Below are 23666 nucleotides of genomic sequence, written 5' to 3'. Positions count from 1 at the left end.
ACGCACGCCCCCAGGCAGGGAACGTCATCAGTCTCCTCCCCACTGCTCCACTGCTCTTTGTCCTTCTCCTCTTCTTTCTTCAGGTCATCTTCTTCGTCGACTGTGCTTATATAGTCCACAAGATGGGGGTCAGCAACCCTGTCAAATACGTCCTAGGCCTGTCCCTTTTCACCAAACGCCCGGACCAGCGGTCTCCAACGGCAGCGGTGTGGAAGGGGAAGGCCATCGACTATCATGGGCAGCATGGGCATCATCATCAGGAGATCCGCTGGGGCGGTGCCGTGCAGGGACCAGATGACGATGAAGAGTTTGTCGCTGCAGCTGTGCACATGGCGGTGAGCGAATCCGACGGCAGCAGATGCAGCGGAAGCAGTAGCCGGAACAGTAGCGACAGCAGCGGCAGCAACAGCAGCACCAGCAACCCTCACAGACACCATTATGGAGTCGTGCGCGTCGTGAGCTGGGCCAGTCTCGTTGGAGAGCGATGTCGCTGGACGATGAGGCAGGAACGAGAATTGGCGATTGCCGAACATGAGTTGGCTCGTTGCCAGAAGGCCTGGAGTTCGGAGCAGGAGTTATGGCTGACTCAGGTGAGTGTCTTCAACTGATTATAGTTTCCTGATTCTTCTGCTCTTCTTCTTTGCCCGATGGTTCCATTTCTCCATCTATACCGAGCCAAGCGCTGGAAAATAAACCACAGCCCCATCTCGCTTCAAGAACGGTTGGTATCTGAATACAAATTAACCAGTCATCAGATTAAGGCTCTGCACGAGGAAAAAGAAGCCCACGAAGAGTTCCTCCATCACCGCGCAAAGCAGCAGGACGAGGAACAGCAGCATTTTCGCAAATCGTGGAATCGTCGTCGGTCCCATGAGGAACCGTCGCAACAACCCACCCAGCCTCACCCACAACCACCGCAACGGATGGCTTCTACGCATCGAGCGAACAGTAAATTGCGACGCGGCATTCGGCGCATGGGATCGTAAGCCATCGAAGCTGTCTTTTTGAACTCTGAACAGGAGAACACACACAAAGGAGGTGAGTTTTCATCATAGCTCGGGCTGGCGCGTGCTTCCCCTCCCCCCGAATAAACATGAAACGATGATCCATTTCTGACAGGTCTAGTCTGATAGGCTAAAATTCTGGAAGCCGAACAGAAAAAGGGAAGCAAAAAAGCAAAAGGGTTAAAAAAAAACTTACGACATGTGACGAACGCTTCGTTCCTAATATAATTGCGATCAGCCCTGCAGGATCCATCCCTCCTTTCCTGGATGAAAAGGGGGGGGAACGATTGAAAGTGTCGGGATTTTCACTTCGATGCATGATTTGACTAGCTTGGAGACATCAGTGGCGATTCTTGCTCCTTCCTTACTCTCTCTTTGATTTGACTTTTCTTTCTTTCCTTCTTTGGGGGGGGGGGGTGTTTGTATCTGCATCGCCATGGATGGTGAAGCAGTCAGCCCAAGCCCTCTGCACATACAATTGTATTCTCGACCCGCGCCTCCAGTGGAGGAAAGGGAATCATCAGACGACCTTGATCGTCTGAGAACTATTTTCTGTCTGGAACAGTGAAAAGGAAAGGGGGAAGAGGGGAAAGAGAGCAAAAAAGCACCCGCGAGAATTTTCTTTGCATACTATTTACTTCAAGCACTCTCTTGTGCCTATCATGGATGTACTACGTATCCTACTGTATCTTTTTTTTTTTTCTTTCTTTCTGCATCTGCATTTCTTGTCGTCGCATGAAGGAAAGAGACGATCTCAGGTTGCACTGCATCATTTGTCAAAATCCGATCGATCTTGGTCTGTCTGAGCTAGTAGTCACATTTCCGCCCGAGATCTCTCGAAAAACATTTTTTTGCCCCTTTGTTCAGAAAGCAAACCGCAGACAGACCGATCGCGTGGCTGCCACAACCGCGCGCCTTCTGAGCATGGGCTTCATCCCGGAGCCGGAGTAGTTGCAGACGGGGTGTGTACAGTAAGGCGACAAGTTTGCTTCCCACAATGGGTAATTGTGAGTGAACATACTGAGTAAATGATCAAGGCATGCAATCATTCCCCAAGATTGTCTTGGGGGTGTCAGTCTGCAGGCACAGAACAGAGCCCTTCCGATGCCTCGCTTGATTCTAGACCTGCCACTCGAAGAAAGTTCCCGGAATTCGAGGGCGGAGCTGCCCCGGCGGACCGGCGAGGACCGATCACGCTCTGAAGATAAGGGACTGGTATACTGCACATAGTCTCCGTGCTACGATCAAAAAGTTGGAAAGAAGAACAGCGCGTAGTAATCAATTAATAGTTAGGCAACTCAACTAGTGCTGACCGGTAGCAGCATACCAAACGGAGGGTCTGGTACAGTACTTTTGTGAGCCACCCGACTAGTGGTACATAGACCCATTGTACGGAGTAGAGCCTGGAGATAAGGTGGACCACTATGCCTACCCCAAAGCCCAAACCTTCTCCAGGCCTGGATCTTCGCGCAAGGACCACACGCCCACTTCACCTGAGACGTGATCTTGTGAACGGGGAATAGCAGTGGTTTGATATTTGTTTCGGGAGGGTGGCATGTTGGTGCACCATTCAGCCTCGCCGACATCTACTGTACTGCACATCTCAATTGTAGAAGAGCTCTATGGATCCGTCAAATCCCGGGCTTATGTCCCCTGGTCCGTGATGGCTGAGGGGGTAAGAACCCAAAGTAGGCAGGGCTTATCAAGGTCTCATTCTGACTAATGGGCGCATTTTCATGAATAAAGTCGGCTGTCAGAGGCCGGGGTTGACGGCAGAGCTGATAAGCAATGTATCTCGGGTGACGAATGGGCGGTGCTGATAACAAGAATCCCTGGATAGCGGAAAGTTTGGCGATTGTTAAGATTCGAATGTTTGAAGTATTCCGTAGCCTTCTCTTCAATGGGTTGCTATTTTGCCTTTTTTTTTTTTTTTTTTTTTTTTTTTTGGGGGGGGGGGTCTCAAATAAACCACTTGTTTGCGTATTGTGGCGCTTGTTGGTTCCTCGGGACCTGGTGGTTATCATAGGCTGACCGAGAGAGTCCCAGGATGAGTAGTGTGTGCCACGCTTCTGCCACAATTCTTCATGCTGGAAATCACTTGTGTGTCCCTTCACGAATTACCGACTCTCTGCAGGACGCCCATCTGAGACCTTTTCTGGATCCTTTGCGCCACGCCACGTTTCTTGTTCCGGCATAGGGAGCAAGCCTAGCGATCGATAGACAGACGCGCAACCCTTGCTGGCTCTTCTTTTCGGGGGATTTTTGTTTGCGTAGAGGGATTGACAGACGAATCCCGGTGATGATACATCACAATGGAATTGTTACTGGTCGAATCGACATGTATATAGCTACATGGTTAGGAAATTAGCAGGATTCAGCAGTGAGGCAGCTTGTAGTCCACGCAGTCAATCATTTGAATCATGTGAATCATGTGAAGAATAGGCAAGATGGGAAAGATGACCGTGTTGGGACTAGCGCTGGTTATCCATTGATTCTCGAAGGTCTTTCTCCTTCTCCGGCTTCTCCTTATCCTCCTCCCCGTCCCCATATCGTTGCCTTATCGACATCGCCTTCGGAGATACGGACAAGACGAGTAAGCCCACCCGATGAGAGAACAATTATCATGCCCTGCCATGCTATGCCATACTGATATCCACGCATCCACGCAGCGAGCCGAGTTCTATCGTCATACCGGCCCGGTTCGTGACTTGACTCGCACCCAAACTTTGTCATTGTATACCGGCTATCTGAGCCTCGCATCCTTTCCCCACTCATAGACGGATACTCCGTACAACGAACGACCTAGGTTCTTTGTACCGAGTATGAACCGTTGCCGCACTGGTGGCCCTCCTAGTGCCTTGGCCAGCCATCGTCCTTCGACACTACTGACTGCAGTGCTTGTTTCTCATTGCACTGGTGGTCATAGCGGCTTCGAGCATAGACCAACTCCAGTGCCAGTCACATGGCATCATTATCACCAGCATCCAGGTTACAGTGCAGCAGGAGCCCCGGTTCGCACTACCCCCTGTGAACATTGGCTGGTAGATGAGAGCGAGGACCCCCTCCTTCTACTCCTCTTTCATTCTTCTACCTCCTATGATCATTATGACTATTGATTGGAGCCTTCCAATAATGGCGTGGGGAGTCCCCCTTGCTGTTTGATAAGCCTCGTGTCCACCAGTAGGTTACCCATCCGTCCCCCGCCGACTATATCCCCCGATATCTAAGCCTATTAAGTTTGATGTTTATTACCATTTTCAATGGCAATTTATTTATTTTTTATTCTATCTTTTCATCTTTTTGGGGTTGTCGTTGCACGCCTCTTGATCAAATATCTCATCTTGCTTTTCTCTCTCTCTCCCTTGATCTTCATTTTCCTGGTTTGTTCATTGCCCGAACGCCTTCATGGCAGCCACTTACAGATACCTGCATTGAGACATGTTCGTCCTGCATGGTCGCCGGAAATAGTATCCTTGTCACGCTCCCCTTTTCTCCTCCTCATCTCCAAGTGGTTATATTAGATGTCCGCCCCCGCCTGTGGGGAAGCTTCGTCCTCCCACGACGACCCGGATCGCCATGAGTCCGAAATGTCAGCCCCCGTCACCTCACTTTGGTGGCCCGAGGATCGGGTGAAAGCAACCCTCTGCCCGGAATACGTCTTCGGCCAGCTCCCTTCAAATGTCCTGCACCGTCTAGTGGCCCCGCTGCCTTGGGGAGAGGGCCTGACGAGCGAATCCTATCTCGACTGGATCATCGCCAAGGCCGGCAGGCTCTTTCTCATTCTTGTCGACATCGACATACCCGATCGAATTTTCGCGTTGATAGACGAGTCTCTGGATGACTCGGATTTACCGTTCTCGGCCCCCAGTGTTAAGCGTCTGCCTCTCTTTGCCGACGGCCCGAACCCCGACCTCGAACACAGGTTCTTCCTGGCTCAATGGCGCTTCATTGTACGCGGAATTGCAGCCGGCGACCATGTGAAATACACTCAGAACGAAGGCGTTCCTGTGGAGCTCCTCCGTACGGGAACATCGCTGGTAAGAGAGGGTGTCGAAAAGGTGGTTTTAGCCGGCGCGGCGTGCCGTATACTCCTGCGAACGCAAGTCACTGTCGGCGGAGCACCACACTTCTTTGAGGAGGATGAGGTACTGGAGGAGATCCGTTCCTTGAGGAGGCTGGCCCATGACCACGTTTATTCGATCTATGCATCCTACTTTGTGGATAACACGGTCTGCATTCTGTTCTCCGGAGTATACGAACGCACCTTGATGTCTTTCCTCACTGACGTGCCTCAACCATTCAAACGGCTTTCGAAAAATAAGCGGCGGGAGATATTAGTCAATTGGCCGCATTGCTTGGCCGATGGGTTGTCTTGGCTGCATGCACATAGCCATGCACATAGCGTCATCCGTCCGTCGAACATACTGGTCGATGCTGAATTCCGAGTCTATCTAGGTCAATTCGAGGCGCTAGATACCTTGCTGTCGCCGGCCAAGATGGATGACGTCGAGTCGTATCAGTACGGCTCCCCAGAGCGCTGGGTGCGCTCGGTCAGTGTCCAGAACACTGACATAACGAGACCATCAGTTAGTCTTCCATCTGGGAGCCGTTCAGCGCGGAAGCAGTCGGCCTCGTCAACTGCACGCCCGTCCTTCCTAAGCCTGTCTCGACTCCGAAGCTCTCTGCCGTCCGATCACGAGACAGACAGTCCACGTGCAGATTCGGTCACCTCGCAGGGTACTGCCATACGAATTGGCCTGCAAGGATCCTCTTCGTCGCGAGTCTCCTTCACCCAATCGTCCTCTTCCGGATCCAGTACTGGAAGTGTCCGCAAACGCGCCATCGGATCCATCAAACGGCCCATGTTCTATACACCTTCCATCACCTCTTCCAACTCCTCGGGATCTTCTTCCGCATCTTCTGCTATATATCACCCAATCGGTTATCCTATCATAGGCATGAATGCTGCAATAGTCCAGACCTGGCAGACGCGCCAAACGGACCCGGAAGCCTCCGACATCTTCTCCCTCGGGGCTGTGATACTAGATATTTTTACCATTCTCTGCAAGCGCAAGCTCTCCGCCTTTGCTCATCACCGGGGAGCCAAGAATCGGACTGCCGGCCGTGGGGGCGGCGTCGCCGATTGCTCCTTTCACCTGGACCGGAACGCCGGCCAGGTCTGCTCATGGATCACACTCTTGGACAACGACGCCAAGAAACACAAAGACCCCATCTTCCAGGCCGTTCGGCCAATGCTCGATGTTGTTCGAGTTATGCTGAGCAGAGACCCAGCCGAGCGTCCCTCCGCGTTCCAGGTCGAGCAGCTATTCGCGCGCGCGATCCAGAAGTTGGACGCCGCCGGCGCTACTCCGATACACTGTACCTCTAAGCTGCAACACCACGCTCCACGGTCGAAGAACGCCCTGCGCGTCGGCACCAATAAGAATGCTGACCTATCTTCAAATAACCTGATTGTCCCGCGCACCGGACCAGCAGCACCACGGTCACCGTCCTCTTTGATCAGCTCCACAGCAAGCATGGAGTACTCTTCCACCACGACCACGACCACGAGCAACTCCGGAGGCCCCGTGAGTCTGAAGAGCTATCAACCCTCCTCGACCGCCTCCGCATCCAGCTCAAGTCTCCCCGACTGCTACCTGACCGATAGTCATGTCACCGGCGGCAGCGACACCGAACCCGAACAACATGACCGGTACATCAGTTCTAGGACTGCATCCCCATCCCCATCCCCTTGGCTGGACCCCGAGTATGCGTCCGGGCCGTCAATGCACCATGATCCCTCCTGGAACTATAGCATCGCAATGGGGAAAAACTAACCCCCTCCCCCCACCTTTTCGTCATTTCCTTGTGAACATAATTACCAGCAGTGCACATAACTGTACCTCTAATATGCTGAGCACCTAGCTCGTCATCGAGCAGTAATCACCCGAGCCCCCTTCCCTCATCCTCCTTCCCCCGGATCTTCTCGTCAGGATCTCCTTCATCCTATCCTTCAATCATATTTCTACTGATGCGGTGCAGATGTGTACTGAATCTTCCACCCCGTGCTCTAAACCACCCTCAGCATCCCGTCATCATTCAGCCACCATCAGCCAACTGCTCTCTTGCCCCTTCCACACATATTGTACATTCCCTTCTCATACTTCCCTACACAAAGGATTCTCTTCTCTACTTCAGGCTTGATGAGTGACGAAGCATGGTGTGCAGGCGGAGTCTCTCGGCGTGAATTGTGATTGATACCTAATTTTCTTTGACCACTTGGCCTTTCTCTGCTTACCTAGCGGACCGCTTGTACGTATCAAAAATAGTCCAGCTTCCCCTACGGGTGACTGAATCTGTGTAACCACTGTGGATCGCCTATATGGGGACGCTTCCTTTGCTCAAAGTAAATCACATGGGATATTGTATTGATTCGTGATGGTCATCCAGTGACCACCCTTAGCTTCGACTATACCACAATGTATGAAGAGCCAAAGTCAAAGAAAAACAGCGAGGGATCGCGGATAATGTGGGATTGCCTGAATTTTAGTAGAGCAGAACGCCAGGGACACCGGAAGAAGCGATACCCTCTCAAAAGGTTGCGTAACATACATTAGATCACAAGAATCATAACCACAGCGCCAGGCCTCCCACGACCGTGCACAGAGCGAGCGACACCTCGATGGCGCGGTTGAGGCTGCCCTCGCGAAGGATAGCGAAGGAACCTGCCCCGTTGCTGAGCTCGTAGGAGGGGAGGATAGTCTGCGCCGAGGACGCGGGCATGGCGTCGGAGACGTCGATTTCCTTCTGCTGCCGCGGGGGCCTGTCATCATCCTTGGTGGAGGAGTCGCCGCCGGTCACCGCGCCTGTCGGTGCCGCGCGGTGGGATGGTGCCGCTTGGCCTAGGGTCGGCAGCGGCGCGCTGGGGTCGACGGCCCATCCGCCGGCGGTGGAGGCGGGACACGCTGGCGGGGTGATGGTGGAGGTGGAGGCGGCGTAGTCGGATAGAGCGACGCCGGTGGGGTTGAGGGTGGCCCATTGCGCTTTGAGGTTGTCGAAGTCCGGTGCGACGGGGGTGGGTTCGCCCTGGCGGACGAAGCCATCCTGCACGAGGGGCCCGTTCGTAGTGGCCGCGGCGGCGGGAGCGTCCGCGGCCGGAGGCGGTGGAGGAGGGCCGTAGTTCACTAGCCCGTAGTCGTTGGTCTCCTCGATCCACTCGTAGATCATCGAGCCTGACCAGGTGTCCGCCATTTCGGGGCCGAAGATGGCGGCCTGGTCGCCGAAGGTCCGGGGGCGCGCAACATTGCAGCCGGTCTCTGAGAAGAAGATCGGGGCGGGGTAGCCTTCGGCTTGCTTCTGGAGAGACTCGTACCCGGACTGGGTGAAGGTCGACTCCCCACACCATTCGTAGGCGTTCAGGGCGAAGAAGTCCAGTCGCTCTGCGGGGTCCGACCGACAGGCCAGGTAGTTCTGCAGCATGGGCCGCAGCTCTGCGATATCGGCTGCAGAGTAGCCCACTGGAATCGGGCGATATCCCTTCTCGTCGCGGTGGGATTTCATGTCGCGAACGGCGGCTAGCACGTATGGCGCGGCGGCAGAGCCATCCTTGGTGGTGAGGACTTCATTGCCGACGAAAAATCCGGCCGTGTTGTTGTACTGCTGAAATTCATCCAGAACAGCTGCGAACCGGTCATGTTGGGTCTGGTCCCAATGAGGCTCGACCTACACGGTTATTAGTATCACGGCTACAGGATGGTCATGTGACCCGACATGAGGTTCTATAGGTTGGGGACGGACCTGGGAGATCGCTGTATCGAACGTGTCCAGATCCACAAAAAGATAGATGCCTGCATCTTCGAAGGCCTTCATGCAGCCGTCGTGGTCGGCTTCAGGGTCCACATGATAGACGCGGATTGCGTTGGTGCCCAACTCAGCCATGCGGGCCGCATCTCGCGTGCATTGAGCGGTGTCAATCAAGGGATCGTCGGGAACGAGCTGATAGGCGATTCCTAGCGCCAAGGACACTTGCGTTAGTAAGGAGGATCGGTGAAGTGGTATTGGTAGGCCGCGGTGCTGTACCTTTTATATAGTATTGCCTGCCGTCCTCATAGAAGAATTTCGAGCCCACGGCCGAAATAGTCTGAATGGCATGTGCAGCGCGAGGCACTGATGCTGCGAGCAGCATAGAAAGTGTCGCCAGCGACGGTGAGCAGCGTGCCTTCATTCTGTGCGAGTTGAGCTAATGTGCGTCGGCTTATAGCTGAGGGTGCTTCGATGTCGACGTGTGGCGGTCGTTCGTGCAGAATGGATAATGTCGAGCAGATGAATGAGGACAAAGCGATTGTACCTGTCTGACAGACGAGTTCGCAACAGGAGCTTCGTGTGCACGAAGGCGAACGTGTGCTGGACCAGCTACCGGGCTAGTTGTATTCACGGAAGCAGCAGCTGCAAGGGTTCGATAGAAAGTCGAACCGATTCTCCGCGTTATGCAACCCGATTAAGAACAGAACAACTGAAGTCGCTAGAGGCCAGACATGCATCGCATCATGGGATAGAATCAGGTTCTTTAATATGTGATGCCATGCTGCTCAACACCCTCGCGACGCGGTGGCCTGGGAGTTTGAGATGGCTCCCAGCCATACCATGGCACCGTGGATTTCAGGAAGGAGACATGCCTGGCAATGGTATTTCCAGTAGCATGACGTGAGAGAGCATTTGCGCAGGCCTCCTTGAAGCCATTGGTGTCGGGGGATGAGCTGGAATGCAGCGGAATGGCAGACAGGGGGCGGGGATTCAAGGTGGAAGACCGAGGGAGTCGTCAAATGCCTGGAGTTTCAAGCTGCCATACTGGCGACATGAATGTATGCAGGGTTCGCGTTGCAGCGACGTGAACAATGCTTCAGAGGGACTGACTATGCACAATCAACATAGTCTCTGGAAGATAGGAGAGAGAACTGAAATGCGACACTGCAGTCAGTGCAGTGCAGTGCAGTGCCATAACATTATCCTCCCTTCCTAATCGGGTAATTCGGGAGGGAGGAATGAACCGTCGTGGAGGCCTGGTTGTTCAGGCCACGGCAATGGAACGAAACCGGCCTCGTCCGAGGAGCCTCGGAAATGCCCGGAGTGGCAGGCCGGGATCAGGTGAGCTTAGTCATTGACCGATCTCAGACATCCCCGCCAATGGTGTGGCTGCAATGTCTCAATTGTTCCCCCCCACTGCATCCCACTGCATCCCACTGTGATAATTAAAGCGCAATCTACATGTTTCTCCCCTCGAGATTCGATACTCCCCAAACGACTCCCCCGAAAAAGGAGCAGGGGCAAAATCCCCCGGCCCAAAAGACCAAAAAAAGCAGCACCTGTTCGTGTTCTTTTCGATTTGCCTCTCCGATGTCTTGGATCTTGATTCCCGGTGTTGGCGTGTGACGCCATACGTGGACGACTATCGTGATGTGATGGCAGCGGGAATCGTGCCCAACTATCATTAACTATCTCGACTAGTTTGGTGGGCGGCCCAGTCTTTCCCGAGCCAGTTGGCGGCCTTGGACTGAAATTGCCCCCCCTTTTTTATGGACCTTCTATGGGCCGAGTTATTCAGAGTCAAGGCCTGCCCGGGCAGCACGAGGGGCCACTGGGTCTGGACAACGATCGAGACCCTGGCCGATCCATGGCCAGATAATGAGGATCACTGTGCGGACGAGGTCCGTTCCCTCCCTCCCACCTCCCACACAATTCCATTCATTTTTCCGGACCTGGTGGAAGGGCAGGAAGGATGCCAAAAAAATGGCGGCAAAAGCATACAGGTACTATCGGAAGCGGCGAAGGTTGCATACATTGATGCTGCAGACCGGAGTCCGAATATTGAACGGTCACAGGGGTGTAACCGTGTGAGAGATGGCGAGATAAAGGGATTTGGAGCAGTTGAATTGGATCGTCGGGGGCTTGCGTGGATGACGGGGCCTCGCCTGGGTTGGGCTGGTTTTGGCTGGCGTGGGCTGGCTTTGGCGGGCTTTTGGCGGGCTTCAAGGTTCCTTCCCGCATTCGATGCAGTGAGTGGGAATCGCTCGTCACCGTTTCATTTCCTCCTTTTCCTTTTTCATCTAACCCCTCTCCCTCTCCCCGTTTCTCTCCCCTTGTCCGCTGTCAATCGCGCTTATTATAATAATATTCATATTCGCTTTTGTTTCCCTTCTCCCCCCCCCCTCTCCCATCCCCGGACTTTTCTCGTCACTCATCACAGGTCACTGTTGTGGTTTCGCGTGCTTATCAACCTCGCTCCTCCCCTCGAGAAATCAGTCACTCTGCTCTACCATTTCCTCTCCAGTAATTCTTTTTTTGGAACATGCTATCCATGGTTCCTTCCTCCCTTATCATTGCCGTTTCAGGAAAGCTTCTCTGCCTTGTGTGCTTGCCATAATTGCTTGGCCACAGATTAGTTGTGTGCGCACACTGTCTACCTTAGCATAGCACGTCACCTCGATTCATTTACTAGGCGCTTCAGAATTGCCTCTGCCAAACATCCTTCTTAAATCCTACGGCTGTCCCCACATAGTCCACGGGCGACTCAATTAAGAACCATGTCGACTGCCAATACTGTATCGCCGTTTCGCATCTCGCACCAGGACCGCGACAACCTGGATCGCAATGAGGCGTTTCGCATGATGCGAGAACACCTCAGGCGACAGGAATTGGGCATGAAGGCCCCGAGGTATGTGACTGGAAGTGGCTGGTTGTTTTTGGTCGTCCAAGGGCTAATTAGGGCTGATGGTAGCTTTTGCGCCTGCCACCGCAACTCCTGTCTTGCCCAGGAACAAGAGACATTCCGTCTGCATCGCGACATTATCCACACACTGCTCCTTCCCTTGTCTCTTCTGCATCACGAAGCCTCGCGCATCGCCGCCAATGTCCTTCCCAGTCGCAAAGGAGCGGAAGCCGACCGGGCCTTCCGAGGAGAGGCACGGAGTGCCTATGCCTGGTTACACTCGATTTTGACCGAGGAACACGATTGGTACTTGACGGAGCGTTGCCCGGCGTGCATTGTCCTTCATGTGATGAATTCCGAGCCCACCATTCGCTTTATCGCCGTGGCCTGTCTCTTGTCCGACCACTTGCAGGGGACAAAGAGACGGTTGCCGAGCTTCGATTTCTGGCTCCGGTCATTGGAAGCCGCCGTCCGGGAAGATCCCTTCTGGGGCGATGATTTCTGGCCGGATATTGAATACCGCGCGTATGCGCTGACCGATAGTGTCAAGGAGCTGGTATTGCAGTGTCTGGAACTGCAAGCGGCGCTGGATCGGCAAGACCTGCCGCCGTCAATGTCGTACCACGCCGGCTTCCACTGTGACTCGTCACGACCGGCTGTTGTGGCCAAGTCGGCCAACTGCACGCCAGTCACAATTACAATGGGCGACGAACAAAAGCTGATGGCCAAGGTCACCACCGGTCGCGGCATGCAGTCACGTCGGACCGATCGGCCTCAACGTTTCCACACTCGCCGCCACGCGGATGCTCGCAGAAGATCTGTGACGTCTTGAAAGTGCTACCTTGGTATGGTGTGATAATCAAAGTTTCCGACCTTGGGACTTCTTGTTCACGAATACGAGCGATCCACCTATCTTACCACACCCTTCCACCCTTCGAGGCATGGTGGCATGACTCCGTTTCACTCTGTCAAATGGGTCGAAACTGATAAGCTCTGGGTGAAGCATTATTCACATGCAGTTCCATGACTCTGGACAATCTTCGAGTCGAAACTCAGATCTGGAGTGGAACGCGACGACGGGAAGCGAAGTTTTGGCTACCTCCCGATATCTTGCGACCTACTGCTCCTTGAGACTCCACCCGCCGCATTATCACGCAAGGGATCTCTATGTGCACCAGTCCTGCAAGGCTCATATGATGCGCATGGCAGCTATCAAACTGTCGGCCTCTAGCCACGTACGCAAGGAGGTGACCCGCGGAAATGCACTTGTGCGGCGGGTATTCGTCAGCAGAAATGGGCAGGGGCGGTCCAGCCAACAATTGCAGCAAGGCTGTTGCACTACGCATTGCGGTGCAAGCGTCAGGAGCAATGGGCTCCGTTAAGGCGGCCAGGGATTCGAATGAATGTCGAGTTTTATAGCCTACTGGGCAGTCGACTGATGAGTTAACTCTGAGACGCGCGTCGTAACTCAGCTTACTCGGTTTACAGCAGATAGTGAAATACAGACCAATTGCAAATAGTCAGTTTCCAAACTAACCACATGTGTAAACATTCATCTGTAACGGGTCAGTCCGTAGCCCAAGCTACGGACATGCATCAACGGTAAGTCTGACTTGCCTTTGGGGCATTGAGCGACCGAGCTAACCAATGCCACGAGCCTATTCAGACCTTAGGTCTCCAGGCTACTTCGTCTCCAGTACTTCCATATCCTGACCTGATGGCTTGATGCTAAGCACTACATGAGTACATGAGTACATGAAAGACTTCTCTGAATATTCCATGATGTTGTGCGACCGCAGCGCTGGGCTTTGTATTTTTCAGACGGGCCTATCTATTTGTTCTTCATCCCATTGGCAAGCGCAAGGCGTTACGAAACAGGCCCCTTCAACAAGACGTTCTCAGCAGCGCCACAACCCAGACATGGTCAGATTGTCCTTACATCCGGTGATGTTCGATCAGTGGAAATTGTCACTGCCAACAACAGAAGCATCCTTGTTTCAAGGTCGGCTTGAATGGTCACCGACCGCTAGTGGAACTAGGAAAGCGCCCCGGGGCATATCATGGCTCGCTTCCCTGCTGCTGCTGTCTGCCTTCTTGTCTTTAGACTTGGAGCTACTAAGTAGGATTATCCCTGGCCCTGCGTGCATGGGTAAGGTTGTGTATGTTGGGCCAGAGTTTGACCATTACTTTGTTCGGATCCATATCCTGAAATAGCACACGAATTCTCGTTCGAGAGCTCAGGATTGCACTGCCACTGTGCTCCCGATGCCTTCCTACAGTGTTTCGACTACCCTTATGTTGTATATGCACGGCCGTCGATTCTCCACGTATACCTACGGACCTGGACTTGAACGAAAGCAATGCTGCATGATGCCCTTGAGTCATCCTATACCAATGACTCGGCAGTGCTATGAACGTCAACAACCATCTGCAACAACATCCCTCTCTATTCCTGCCCGCTGCAGGCTATTCCTCGTCACCGGCCTCTCTGACAGACTCCTATCTCGCCCAGTCAACATCTGGAGGATTGTCGCCTGAGGTCGGGTACTCGTTGCTACATGCATCACAGATGGCGTGGTTCCCAGGATTCATGAACGGAACGTGGCGTGCGACTTAAATGAGGGAGGGTTGGGGTGGGGTTATACACTCAAGCCATATTCGATGATTTGTGCCCGCCCCCGGACTAGTTCTTGAGATTCAGCAGAAGCTTTCAAGGCGAGCGGATGAGGTTTTGTTCGGTAGCATTGTCCTGAAGCAGTGGCGATGATGGTGATGGTTGGCTGTCGCGGCAATCTGCGCAAAGGCGAAATGGAGTACCTAGTAGTTTGGTAAGGAGGTAGGTAAGGTGCGCCGCCATCCATTCCCCCGGGTCCATCGTATCATTGCCCCCCTTCTCCCCTCCCCCCTCCCCCCTTCCCCCGGGTAGACGCTGGCGTCGGTGCTATGCTGAGCAAGGTTTGAGCTAGAGATCCTGCGGGAGGGGGGGGTCAAGGACATGTGAGGTCCTTCATCGGGCCAAGTTCACGAGAGTTATTTACTTAGTGGTTGATTGCTGAGGGCTGGGCACGGAGGCTGATGCATCAGGCTGAAGGGGTTGTTGCACTTGTATCTGTGCTTGATCTGCGTTGATTATCCATGTGAGGGCTCGAGGACTGTTGTTGTCAAAAATCGTCTCTGCGCTAAGTGCAAAGACCATGCTGTAAGATTGGGGATATTGCTTGAACAGCAGGAACATGATCCTGCAATGGTGTCACACATTAGAAGTAATTGCCGGTCACCTTGCTTTCACACTGAACTGAAGATCATCTGTACTGAGAGCGGATCAGGGTACAACTAGCACCAGATCCAGATACATAGATCCAGCATCAGACTGATATTCTCACCTCAGGTTGTTAATCGCAGTCCTGAAATGACAATAGTATAAAGCAACAAGCCCATTCTCCGACGCCTATATCTCATACGAATCAGAAGTAGTCAAAGCATTGACATCCACTTGAACTGATAATCATTCCGGGGGCAAGTGAAGCCCGGGAGTTGAACAAATATCAAGCATAACGAACCAAAAGCCCGGCAAATGCTGAACCCCAGCTCTCAGACCCTGCCCCAGGGGCACTGAACGACGGCTCCTAACGATAACTAGTTTACTCGCTAGCAAGTCGCAACCTACTAAACCTCAGCTGCATGCAGCCTGGATTGACATGATATCTGTACGGAAATCAAAACTAATCCGACCGAACCGGCAGCCTGGTGGTCCCTTATCCTTGCATTCCCCCAGAAACTACCACCATCAATCAACAGTACTGTAGTCGTCCCAGAGTCCCTACCAACCACTAAGACAAACCCAGAAGTGACCCTTCAACGTCCAGACCACAACCTCCCTCTTTCGTCCGGTGGCGTTTCTCCCAGTCACTCCGGTCTGTCCAGACAAACAATAAAGGAAAGACACCCGAGCGGCCGGGCGTTGGCCAGGCCAGGGGACGGGACCGACTGGGAGAGTGAATACGTACCACGACCAACTCTAAATGAGATGACGGGATAAGAATTAGTGGGTAGGGGGCCGTTTTTAATCTGTTCGGGCGAAAAGGTTTGTCGGGATTCAGGTTGATGAAGAATGATGAATGCGATCGGGAGGGGGATGTTGTATCGACAGTCTGATTGGGAGTTGGGTTCAGAAAGCGATTTTGGGGGTGTGGAGTTGGGATGAGGAATTCCCATCTCCTGATGTACATACAGTACGCAGACATCTGGGATTGTGGGGTAGTCAACTTGTGTCGGGTTGATTAAAGGGTTTTTTTTTTTTTGTTTTTGTGTACCGTGTATAATTAGGTAGTTGGGGGAGGGGTTGTGTGGTTGCGTAGTTGATTTTATCTATGAGCCTATGAGGATTTAGAGTGGGATCATCTGATAACAAGATTAGAGACAGTGGTAGTGATACTGTGTCAGGAGGCTGGAGACTACCACGGGTCAGAATAGATGAAGGTGCACCACATCGCATGGCATTGAGAATGGACTGGACTTTGCTACACGGTACACAGTAAGTGATGATTTGCGGAACCTAGTGAGGCTAGTGTGCACGCATATGTATGTGGCCCCTTTGGTGAATCCCGTGACTTATATATCCATCCTCTAATCATGGGCGGACGCTATCGAGGACCATCAACCTAGACCATGATCAACATGACTTACATAGGACAGTCATACTAGTAGTATGTACCTGGAATGCTGAACAAGAAGATCTAGACTCTCCGGTCACAGACTCAACCCCTTGCCCTTCCTTCCCTTGTCAGTTGTCACTACCAAGGGAAACAGGATTGCGTCGGAGATCTACAAGATAATCTTACTCTCAGCACAGTAGGTACATTAATTTCTGCAAATTGTGGGAAGCGAACAACCTCCCGTATTCGTTCATTGACCTACTACCGGTAGGTAAATAGTTCCATCAAGCAAGTCTACCGAGCACACCGAAACAAGAGGACCAGGTGATACGTGCACACACACACACCCTTGGGTACCTTGAAAGTTGACAGTGGACCAAGTTGATGACAGGACTTGACTTGACGGTGTCAGGTCAGTGCCAGTGCCGCCCCGTCAACCGCACAGTTGGGAAGTGCAATCTCCCTGACCCAACCCATCGCGATGTGGTGGGGAAAATCTATCCGTCATGGATTCTGTTTCCTGTGGTTTGTGGTCTGAGGTGGTCTTTAGCGAAATGAAATGGAGTACATGGGTATGATTCTGACCTCGTTGTCGTGGAATACGCACTGTAGAAGGTTCATGCAATTTTACTGTACCGGTAGAGACCCATGATGTCAAGCCCACTCTAAGCTGGAGGCCAACCCGACCACTAGATCAGGTACGAGTACAAGCAACGAAGCATTCCCCTTTCGCTGTCAATGGATTTTCCCTATCCCCGTGGATGGTGGATGTTTTCCTTTTTAGTGTTAAGTTGTTGGAGCAAAAAAAAAAAAAAAAAAAAAAAAAAAGCACGGGACCTAAACCGGACCAGCCACTGACGTCGTGAACTGGATCCTACTCTACATAGAAAACTCAACAGAGGCGGATTTACGGATGGAGCCGATTCAGGTAATGGGAGGCGGGGAGGAGGGGCATAATTTCCAATTTCGAGGGTTAGGTGGAATTGAAAGGGAAAGGGCTAGACCCCTCAGCCTGGCGGGCGCATACAGTTGTGAATGAATGTTCATCGATACTACCTTAGGCATGTTAGTGTCAGTGACTTGTCGACCGCTCTTTCGGGGGGCAATAGGAGATCTATGGAAAAGTGTAAAAAGTATGGGAGGTGAATCTGACAGGGGCAGGTTCGGATCATGTACAGCAGAAAAAGAATAAGGGGTTCAAGGTTAAGAGGTTTGATTGGCGATGGACACTGGCCAAGTGAAGAAAAGCAACGCAATGGACAATTGCGGATTTCAGCCTCAGGCTCGGGCGGGATTCTGCCCGGATCTACAGCTGGATCTTACTCATCGTTGTAAAGAATGTAAAAGACCTTGCTGTACTGTATGTACCCTGTAGGATTTGACGGATCTCAAGTCTTCAGCACCTAACCAAAAGTCGTCACGGCAAAGTCGGCAAGTTTAAATTGATTTCCAATCTCAAAAGTGTATCGAGATACTAAGGTTGTACAGTGTGCTTAGGTTTGGAACAAAGGGCGGGATTATGCTTCTTGTGATTGGTACCTGCCTTAGAGCCTATGAGATGAGCTGGAAGTATAGTCACGCCAACCTACGGAGGACTTGACCTTGAAAATGAAATGATCTTAACCGCGGTCAAAAGTTGCGGTGTTCACGGAAAAGAAAACCTGGACACGCACACACGGTAAAAGCAAATTGAACCTTAAATCCTCAAGCGAGGAAAAAGAAATGTAACGAAAAAGACCTGTTCAACTTTTGACTACCCAAGCGGAATCCCGATCACATTAGGCGGATCTTTTCGGCAGCACGGAAACCAGGGTCTAGGCGTCAATTCGCCCGGATGCGGCAGTGGATTCGATCGCGCCATGCAGGTGCGCCTTTCTGCCGTGGAACCCGGGTGAGGGAGGGGGAGGGGGGACATGGGGAGGGAAGGCCGACGACGTCAAGATCTGAGAAAGCATACCTACAGCCTGGAGGGGAAACCGAATAGATGATTCATGAAAAGTATCGTGGACTGATCGACGGGCTCGGGGAAATGGGAAAATGACTGGATCTGGGGAAATAGCAGCTGAGTGGACGAGGATTCATTTTCCTCTTTGGTGTTTACTCGACCATCACTTGTATGAATCACCAATTGAGTTTCCATTCAGACAGCAGGACCGGGTTGATTGAAGCTGCTGTCCCCATACCTACCGGTAGTCAGCCTGACCTTGTACGAGTACAATCTATGCCTCCAAAAAAACCTCCGACACATTGACTTCTGAGTTATGATTTTGTGCAATGAGGCCCGGCGATGATCAAGCCCGAGCCACTAAGTGACTTAGTGAGCTAGTCCCCTTCCAATCTATTTATACACAATCTCCACCTTGATTGTGCACAGATTTTTCAGCCGAGAGAGCCCCATCTCTCATTTTGTGCAGGGACTATCTTCCGGGGGGCAGGGGGGCAGGGGGCGGGCGGCCGGGCGCCCTGGGATTACTTTTCGCCTGTCTGTCGGTGTGACGAGGTGTTTGCTGTTGGCCTTGTCGCCTCAACAATTTGTATGTACAAGTTGTGTACTGTACGGAGTACGGTAGGGGGAAAATGGGAATTGTCGTTTCGCATCTGATTCAAAGCGTGTCTCGACCCGGAGATCCGATCAAGGCTCACACCCGCGCGCGCGCGCGCAAGACCAGGCAAACAAGCCTCCTCGATCAGACAGTGCAGGACGATGATCGTCCAAAAGTGATGCTGATCCGGGTAATACGAGATCCTTTCTAAGGCGAGGTGGGCGGGCAAGGGAAAAGGGAAAAGGGCAAAGAGAGCCCAGACCACATCAATTGTCACTGCCCTGACCACCACGGACAGCTTGACGGGGCGCCTGGCAGCCCTGCCATGCCATGGATTAGGATTGACTGGGGATCTGATGGTATGAGTATTCATCAAAATGCCGCATTCGACTCAAGAAGTAGTAGCTATAGCTGTTGCCTTCGGGGAGGGGGGAGATGGTTTGGGAGAGGGTTGGCTGGTGGGGTGGAAATAGGATTGCTGACCAGGTCATCCGCAGGTCGTGTGTCTTGTCCTCCTCCCCGTTACCACCCATACAGTAAGCACACCCTCACAGACAACAGATAAAAGAGAAAGAAGTTGAGACGACGCAAGAATGGGCATGGGCAGTCGTAAAGCCGGGTAAAGGCGACGGTCCGTGGAGTCATGACTGGAGGTGAACCCAGTGAGGCCAGTTCTAGGCAGTGGGTCTTGAGTAATGGAAAGAGGATGGGGGGGCAAAAAACAGCTGAAAAGAATTCGAGTTAAATAAAAAAAAAAGAAATACAATAAAAAACAAAAACCAAGGACGGGGAGGAAGAAAAGTGGCTCACAACGGAAGGAAAGGACACCCTCAAGGCCCGTGTAATGCTGGTTACGGTAAGGTATCGCCCGGCTTTGCCCATCTTAGCTCCGATCAGCCACTATGGGAAGGCAGTGGGACACACAACAGGCTGAGGGTGGAAGGCCTAGATGAGTCGGGATGAGTCCGGGCAGTGTCTGGAACTGAGGGATGTTACCATCCAATTACGTGTATGTTACAAGATGGTTACAGTGGGAAGTGCTGTTCTGATTCTGCTTGTACAATAGTCAAAAATGATAGAGTCTTGAAGTACAAAAGACTACGATGTAGATGAGTATATTTATATGAATCCTATATTAAAGAGTCATACTATAGTTAGTGTCGAACAATTGGACCTGTTGACCACCACCACTGCAGACGGACTGCAGAGAGCGGCGGCCTCGTGTCAGGAAATTCCCCAATCAGGCAGGGTGCGGTCTAGAACACGGGTGGAAAGTCGCAGCCCGAGGGTCTTGTTCCTTTCGGGCTGTCTTGTCTGTCACTCACCCACTTCACTTCACTTCCACTTCCACCACTTCCACCACCACCTGTTCTGGCCCTTCCATTTTCCACCTTGGCTAGGCTCCTTTCCCTCTTTTCCTCCCTCTTTCCATCTCTTCCTACTTACTCCGCTCTCTTTTTCTCTTCCTTCCCCTCAAAAAACCTTTTCCTTCTTCAGTTGTCTGTCTGTCCTGTTGCTGCTAGTGCTCATCTAAGTTAGTACCTACTGACTGGATGGCGTCTGGCCGCTCTTCGAGTTTCGCGTTTCGAATTTCGAATTTCGAATTTCTACGACGGAGGACGGTAGTAGTCTCTTTGGGTTTCTAGCTTTCTAGCTGGAGTCTTTAGTCTCGCTCGCCCTTCAATCTCGCCCTTTCCCCACTGTATCATCATCGATCATCATCAACCACATCCACCCGCACACTTCCATTAACTAGCAACTACCACCACAACTCTCTTTTCTCCTTCTTCTTCTCCTTCTTCCCTCGTCTCGTCTCGTCTCCTCTCTTCCTCTTCCCCTCTCTCTTCCCCTCATCTATACTTCATTCCTATACTTCCACCACCACCACCACCACCACCACACAACAATCAATCTCCCGACCGTCCCGTCCTCAGCTCAACCTAAACTGGTTTTCTGTCTCAACCACCACTTCCACTACCTCGTTACCGGTATTGGTGTGATCGTTGATTCGACTATATTTTCCGTGAAACCTTCCACTGCACACGATCCTTCTGACAGACAACCTGACCACCCTTTACCGAGCCGCTATCATCAAGAGGCGTTGATCTGCCCTCTCTCCAATTCCCCTCCCCTCCCATTACCCCCCCTTCCAATCGGTCTTATCTTCCGCCTCCTCCCGTTGCTCCAGGGCCCGATTCTGTTATTGGGTCCGCCTGCGTCTCGCCCTCGCTGCTTCCACTGTGCCAGCAGCGCCTTCACCCGCAGACTGAATGAATTCTCCAGTGTGTCATGGACCGTTTCGGCCTGCTTTGGAGGTGCGAAACAGCTCGGTCATGCGTTCTCCATATTCAGCAACCTCTAGCTCCTCAACTTCGCCATCCTCGTCAGAAGTGTCCGGAGAACCTAGCTCGCCTTTAAGAGCCGTGTCGCCATTTGACTCGCACGACCCCCTTCGCATTAGCCCGATCTCTCCTATCAAGCCACAACACCACTCCTCTCGATCTCCTGCATCCTTCCACCACGACACTGGTTCAGGTCGGCTTAAGCGTCGAGCCTCGCAGGGCTCAATCCTCACTAAGCCTTCACCAGTCTCCCGTTTCCTTTCGCGCAGCAACGCTTCTCTCCATCTTCCATCCTTTGAAGAACTGGGTCTCTCGTCGAAAGTCTCCCGCTCCGACTCGCAAGCCTCTCCTCCGCAATCCCGCCTTCGTCTTTCCACTGGTCCGACTGCCTCTAGTTCGCTGGCGACTCGAGCATCGCAGTCTTCCTCTACTGGGTGGGATTCGTCGGCCAAAAGTGACTACCTCTCTGCTCTTCCACCTACTCCCCCTGATGATAACGATCATATTGCGTGGAACCCCACCTCTGATATGTTGCTATTCGAGTCACATGTGAATCGAAACCATGGGCCCATGGTTATGGACGAGGGCCCAAACATCGGCAATTCTCCAGCTCGGACTGACGGCCTCAGTAGCCCTTCCGACCAGCTGTCAAACGTGTCGCCGTCGAGCTCCGGTGGTAGCCCAGGGTCGTCAGATGAGATGGATTGTGATCACAGCTCATGGCTTGAGAACAGCATCGAAGCTACAGGTAAGTCAAAATCGAGGAACCTGCGAGTGGGCGCCGCTAATCGGTCCATTGCGAATAGTCTCATCACTTGCTCTTTCGAACTCCCGCGGAGAGGCCGTCAAAATCGTCTCACAGATGCTCCCCTATCCTCGCCCTGCTGACAAGGCCGCCACGATATCATCCAACGACAGTGTCTATTGCTCGTTAGTGCAGGCAGTACAAAATCGACTCCGCCATGGACAGTCGCCCTATATCAATATCACCCACGCAGTTCCCGAACAATTCAGTCTCTCCAATTTACCATCCTCGCCCCCGCATAGTCCTCGATTTTCATGTTCCAACGACGATTATTTCAACTCCACCGTCTTCTCAAGTGCCGCTGTGGTATCAGCTTATCACGACTTCCGCGGTCCCATCCAAACCCGACCCTCCCACTCGCCCATGCCGATCGTTCCACCCCTCACGGTTCATCTCTCGATCTTGGAACGCTATATCCCTCCCTCATCGGCCCAGGAATACAAAGATCTCTTTTCGCCATATCGCCCGTCCTTCTTGGTTGATCGGCTATCCGAGCTGTCCTCTCACGGGGGCTCGTTGCTCTTTGTCTACCCGACTCGCAGGGGTGGATCTACCTTCAAGTCACAGTATCTGGGTCCTATCCTGGACCCCTTGCTTCGTCAGCTCGTGGTTGTGAATGAACTTTCCACAGATATTGGCCGTTATCTGGGCAAGCTCTCTTCCGTGTCTCATATGGACGACTTCGACACGATGCGGGAAAACCTCGCTCAGCTCTGCAACTCTTTGAGCTCCTCTTCTTCTCAGTTCAGTATTGTGGATGCCCGAAAAGGCAGCGCTCATCTCAATCGGGAGCTTTGGACCGAATGGTTCATCCACCAAGAAAAAGCTCGCATGAAGGAGGTGCTTAGCGTGTACTGGCAGAATGGTCGGCGTCTTCCGGCCACCAAGGCTGTTTCCAATGTGTCTTCCACGAATTACATCTTGGAAGACAAGGAGGTGACGTCGGCCATGCTCTTGGGTGAGATCTTGGATGGAATCCGACGACGACCTTACGGCGAGGATTCCGAACCTCACGATGGGGTTGAACTCGGCGTTTTCGTCATCCGCCGATCCCACTCGTAAGCGATCTCGGACAGGGTTGAGCAAGTTGCAGACGCATCACGCCCCTTGCGTCTCTCCCTCGTTCTACTCATTGATTCTTGTTTTTATTTTCTTTTTTTTTTTTACTTTGTTTATGGCTGGATATATGGTCGTACAATAAAATGGGACCTGGCGGAACTGACGGCGTCTTGAGGAGTAGAATGGACATTGGGACTCAGTTTGCATGTGTGGGACGTCTATCTAGGAAGCATTGGCTGTTTGCATTGTTTTTCCGTTGGAAAAGAATACCCAGGATATCTTGTGTTATGGAAGCGTGATGACCACTAGCTTGTGTCGATGATGACGATGATTATTACTATTAGCTTCGATGTTGGATTGCAGGGATCCAAGTATCAAAATAAAACAGGATGTATTCATCCAAATTGAGAGTGCCATTTTGGCATCAACTACTGAAGAACTATCCGTACTTTGCCGTTGTATAGATTCGATTGCTTGGAAGATTGATTCTCTCAATCAGAACACAGCGTCTGACACGAGGCATAGATTTCCGTGAAGCCGTGAAGGGAGGGTG

The 23666-nt window shown here is 52.3% G+C and overlaps 6 protein-coding genes across 6 annotated transcripts; 5 read left to right on the top strand and 1 right to left on the bottom strand.

The window, feature by feature from the left end:
• Positions 1-122: 122 nt before the first annotated feature.
• BO82DRAFT_363949 (uncharacterized protein) lies at positions 123-1125 on the top strand (the record flags this gene model as incomplete). The annotated part of the gene is made up of 4 exons (XM_025636921.1): positions 123-590; positions 756-982; positions 1020-1038; positions 1120-1125. The coding sequence occupies 4 exons, from the start codon at positions 123-125 to the stop codon at positions 1123-1125; spliced, it is 720 nt and encodes a 239-aa protein (XP_025493074.1).
• A 3466-nt stretch (positions 1126-4591) lies between these two features.
• On the top strand, positions 4592-6841 carry BO82DRAFT_281050 (protein kinase domain-containing protein; the record flags this gene model as incomplete). Its single annotated transcript, XM_025631324.1, has 1 exon — positions 4592-6841. The coding sequence occupies one exon, from the start codon at positions 4592-4594 to the stop codon at positions 6839-6841; it is 2250 nt and encodes a 749-aa protein (XP_025493073.1).
• Positions 6842-7423: 582 nt separating this feature from the next.
• Positions 7424-9496, bottom strand: gel6 (putative 1,3-beta-glucanosyltransferase). Its single transcript, XM_025641354.1, has 3 exons — positions 9084-9496; positions 8802-9013; positions 7424-8726 (listed from the first exon to the last, which is right to left on the bottom strand). Exons 1-3 carry the CDS (start codon positions 9226-9228, stop codon positions 7632-7634), a joined length of 1452 nt encoding a protein of 483 aa, XP_025493072.1. The 5' UTR covers positions 9229-9496; the 3' UTR covers positions 7424-7631.
• A 1820-nt stretch (positions 9497-11316) lies between these two features.
• Positions 11317-12632, top strand: BO82DRAFT_58594 (uncharacterized protein). The gene is made up of 2 exons (XM_025641355.1): positions 11317-11715; positions 11779-12632. The coding sequence occupies exons 1-2, from the start codon at positions 11585-11587 to the stop codon at positions 12539-12541; spliced, it is 894 nt and encodes a 297-aa protein (XP_025493071.1). The 5' UTR covers positions 11317-11584; the 3' UTR covers positions 12542-12632.
• Positions 12633-13246: 614 nt separating this feature from the next.
• On the top strand, positions 13247-14021 carry BO82DRAFT_58576 (uncharacterized protein). The gene is made up of 2 exons (XM_025641353.1): positions 13247-13311; positions 13376-14021. The coding sequence occupies exon 2, from the start codon at positions 13465-13467 to the stop codon at positions 13921-13923; it is 459 nt and encodes a 152-aa protein (XP_025493070.1). The 5' UTR covers positions 13247-13311; positions 13376-13464; the 3' UTR covers positions 13924-14021.
• A 7112-nt stretch (positions 14022-21133) lies between these two features.
• Positions 21134-23193, top strand: BO82DRAFT_353489 (uncharacterized protein). The gene is made up of 2 exons (XM_025634967.1): positions 21134-21997; positions 22056-23193. The coding sequence occupies exons 1-2, from the start codon at positions 21241-21243 to the stop codon at positions 23114-23116; spliced, it is 1818 nt and encodes a 605-aa protein (XP_025493069.1). The 5' UTR covers positions 21134-21240; the 3' UTR covers positions 23117-23193.
• Positions 23194-23666: the final 473 nt, after the last annotated feature.

Source organism: Aspergillus uvarum (genome assembly GCF_003184745.1).
Source record: "Aspergillus uvarum CBS 121591 unplaced genomic scaffold BO82scaffold_20, whole genome shotgun sequence".
Classification (NCBI taxonomy): Eukaryota; Fungi; Ascomycota; class Eurotiomycetes; order Eurotiales; family Aspergillaceae; genus Aspergillus; species Aspergillus uvarum.
Note: the sequence above shows the minus strand (reverse complement) of the source record. Positions and strands in the feature narration are given on the sequence as shown.

Bases quoted from the DNA above. Each gene is read 5' to 3' on its own strand.
- gel6 (XM_025641354.1), bottom strand. From the start codon at position 9,228: ATGAAGGCACGCTGCTCACCGTCGCTGGCGACACTTTCTATGCTGCTC. The intron at 9,014-9,083 runs GTACAGCACCGC...CCTTGGCGCTAG, and splicing joins CAGGCAATACTATATAAAAG to GAATCGCCTATCAGCTCGTT. The intron at 8,727-8,801 runs GTCCGTCCCCAA...ATAACCGTGTAG, and splicing joins TCGATACAGCGATCTCCCAG to GTCGAGCCTCATTGGGACCA.
- BO82DRAFT_58594 (XM_025641355.1), top strand. From the start codon at position 11,585: ATGTCGACTGCCAATACTGTATCGCCGTTTCGCATCTCGCACCAGGAC. The intron at 11,716-11,778 runs GTATGTGACTGG...GGCTGATGGTAG, and splicing joins TTGGGCATGAAGGCCCCGAG to CTTTTGCGCCTGCCACCGCA.
- BO82DRAFT_58576 (XM_025641353.1), top strand. From the start codon at position 13,465: ATGAAAGACTTCTCTGAATATTCCATGATGTTGTGCGACCGCAGCGCT.
- BO82DRAFT_353489 (XM_025634967.1), top strand. From the start codon at position 21,241: ATGCGTTCTCCATATTCAGCAACCTCTAGCTCCTCAACTTCGCCATCC. The intron at 21,998-22,055 runs GTAAGTCAAAAT...CATTGCGAATAG, and splicing joins GAACAGCATCGAAGCTACAG to TCTCATCACTTGCTCTTTCG.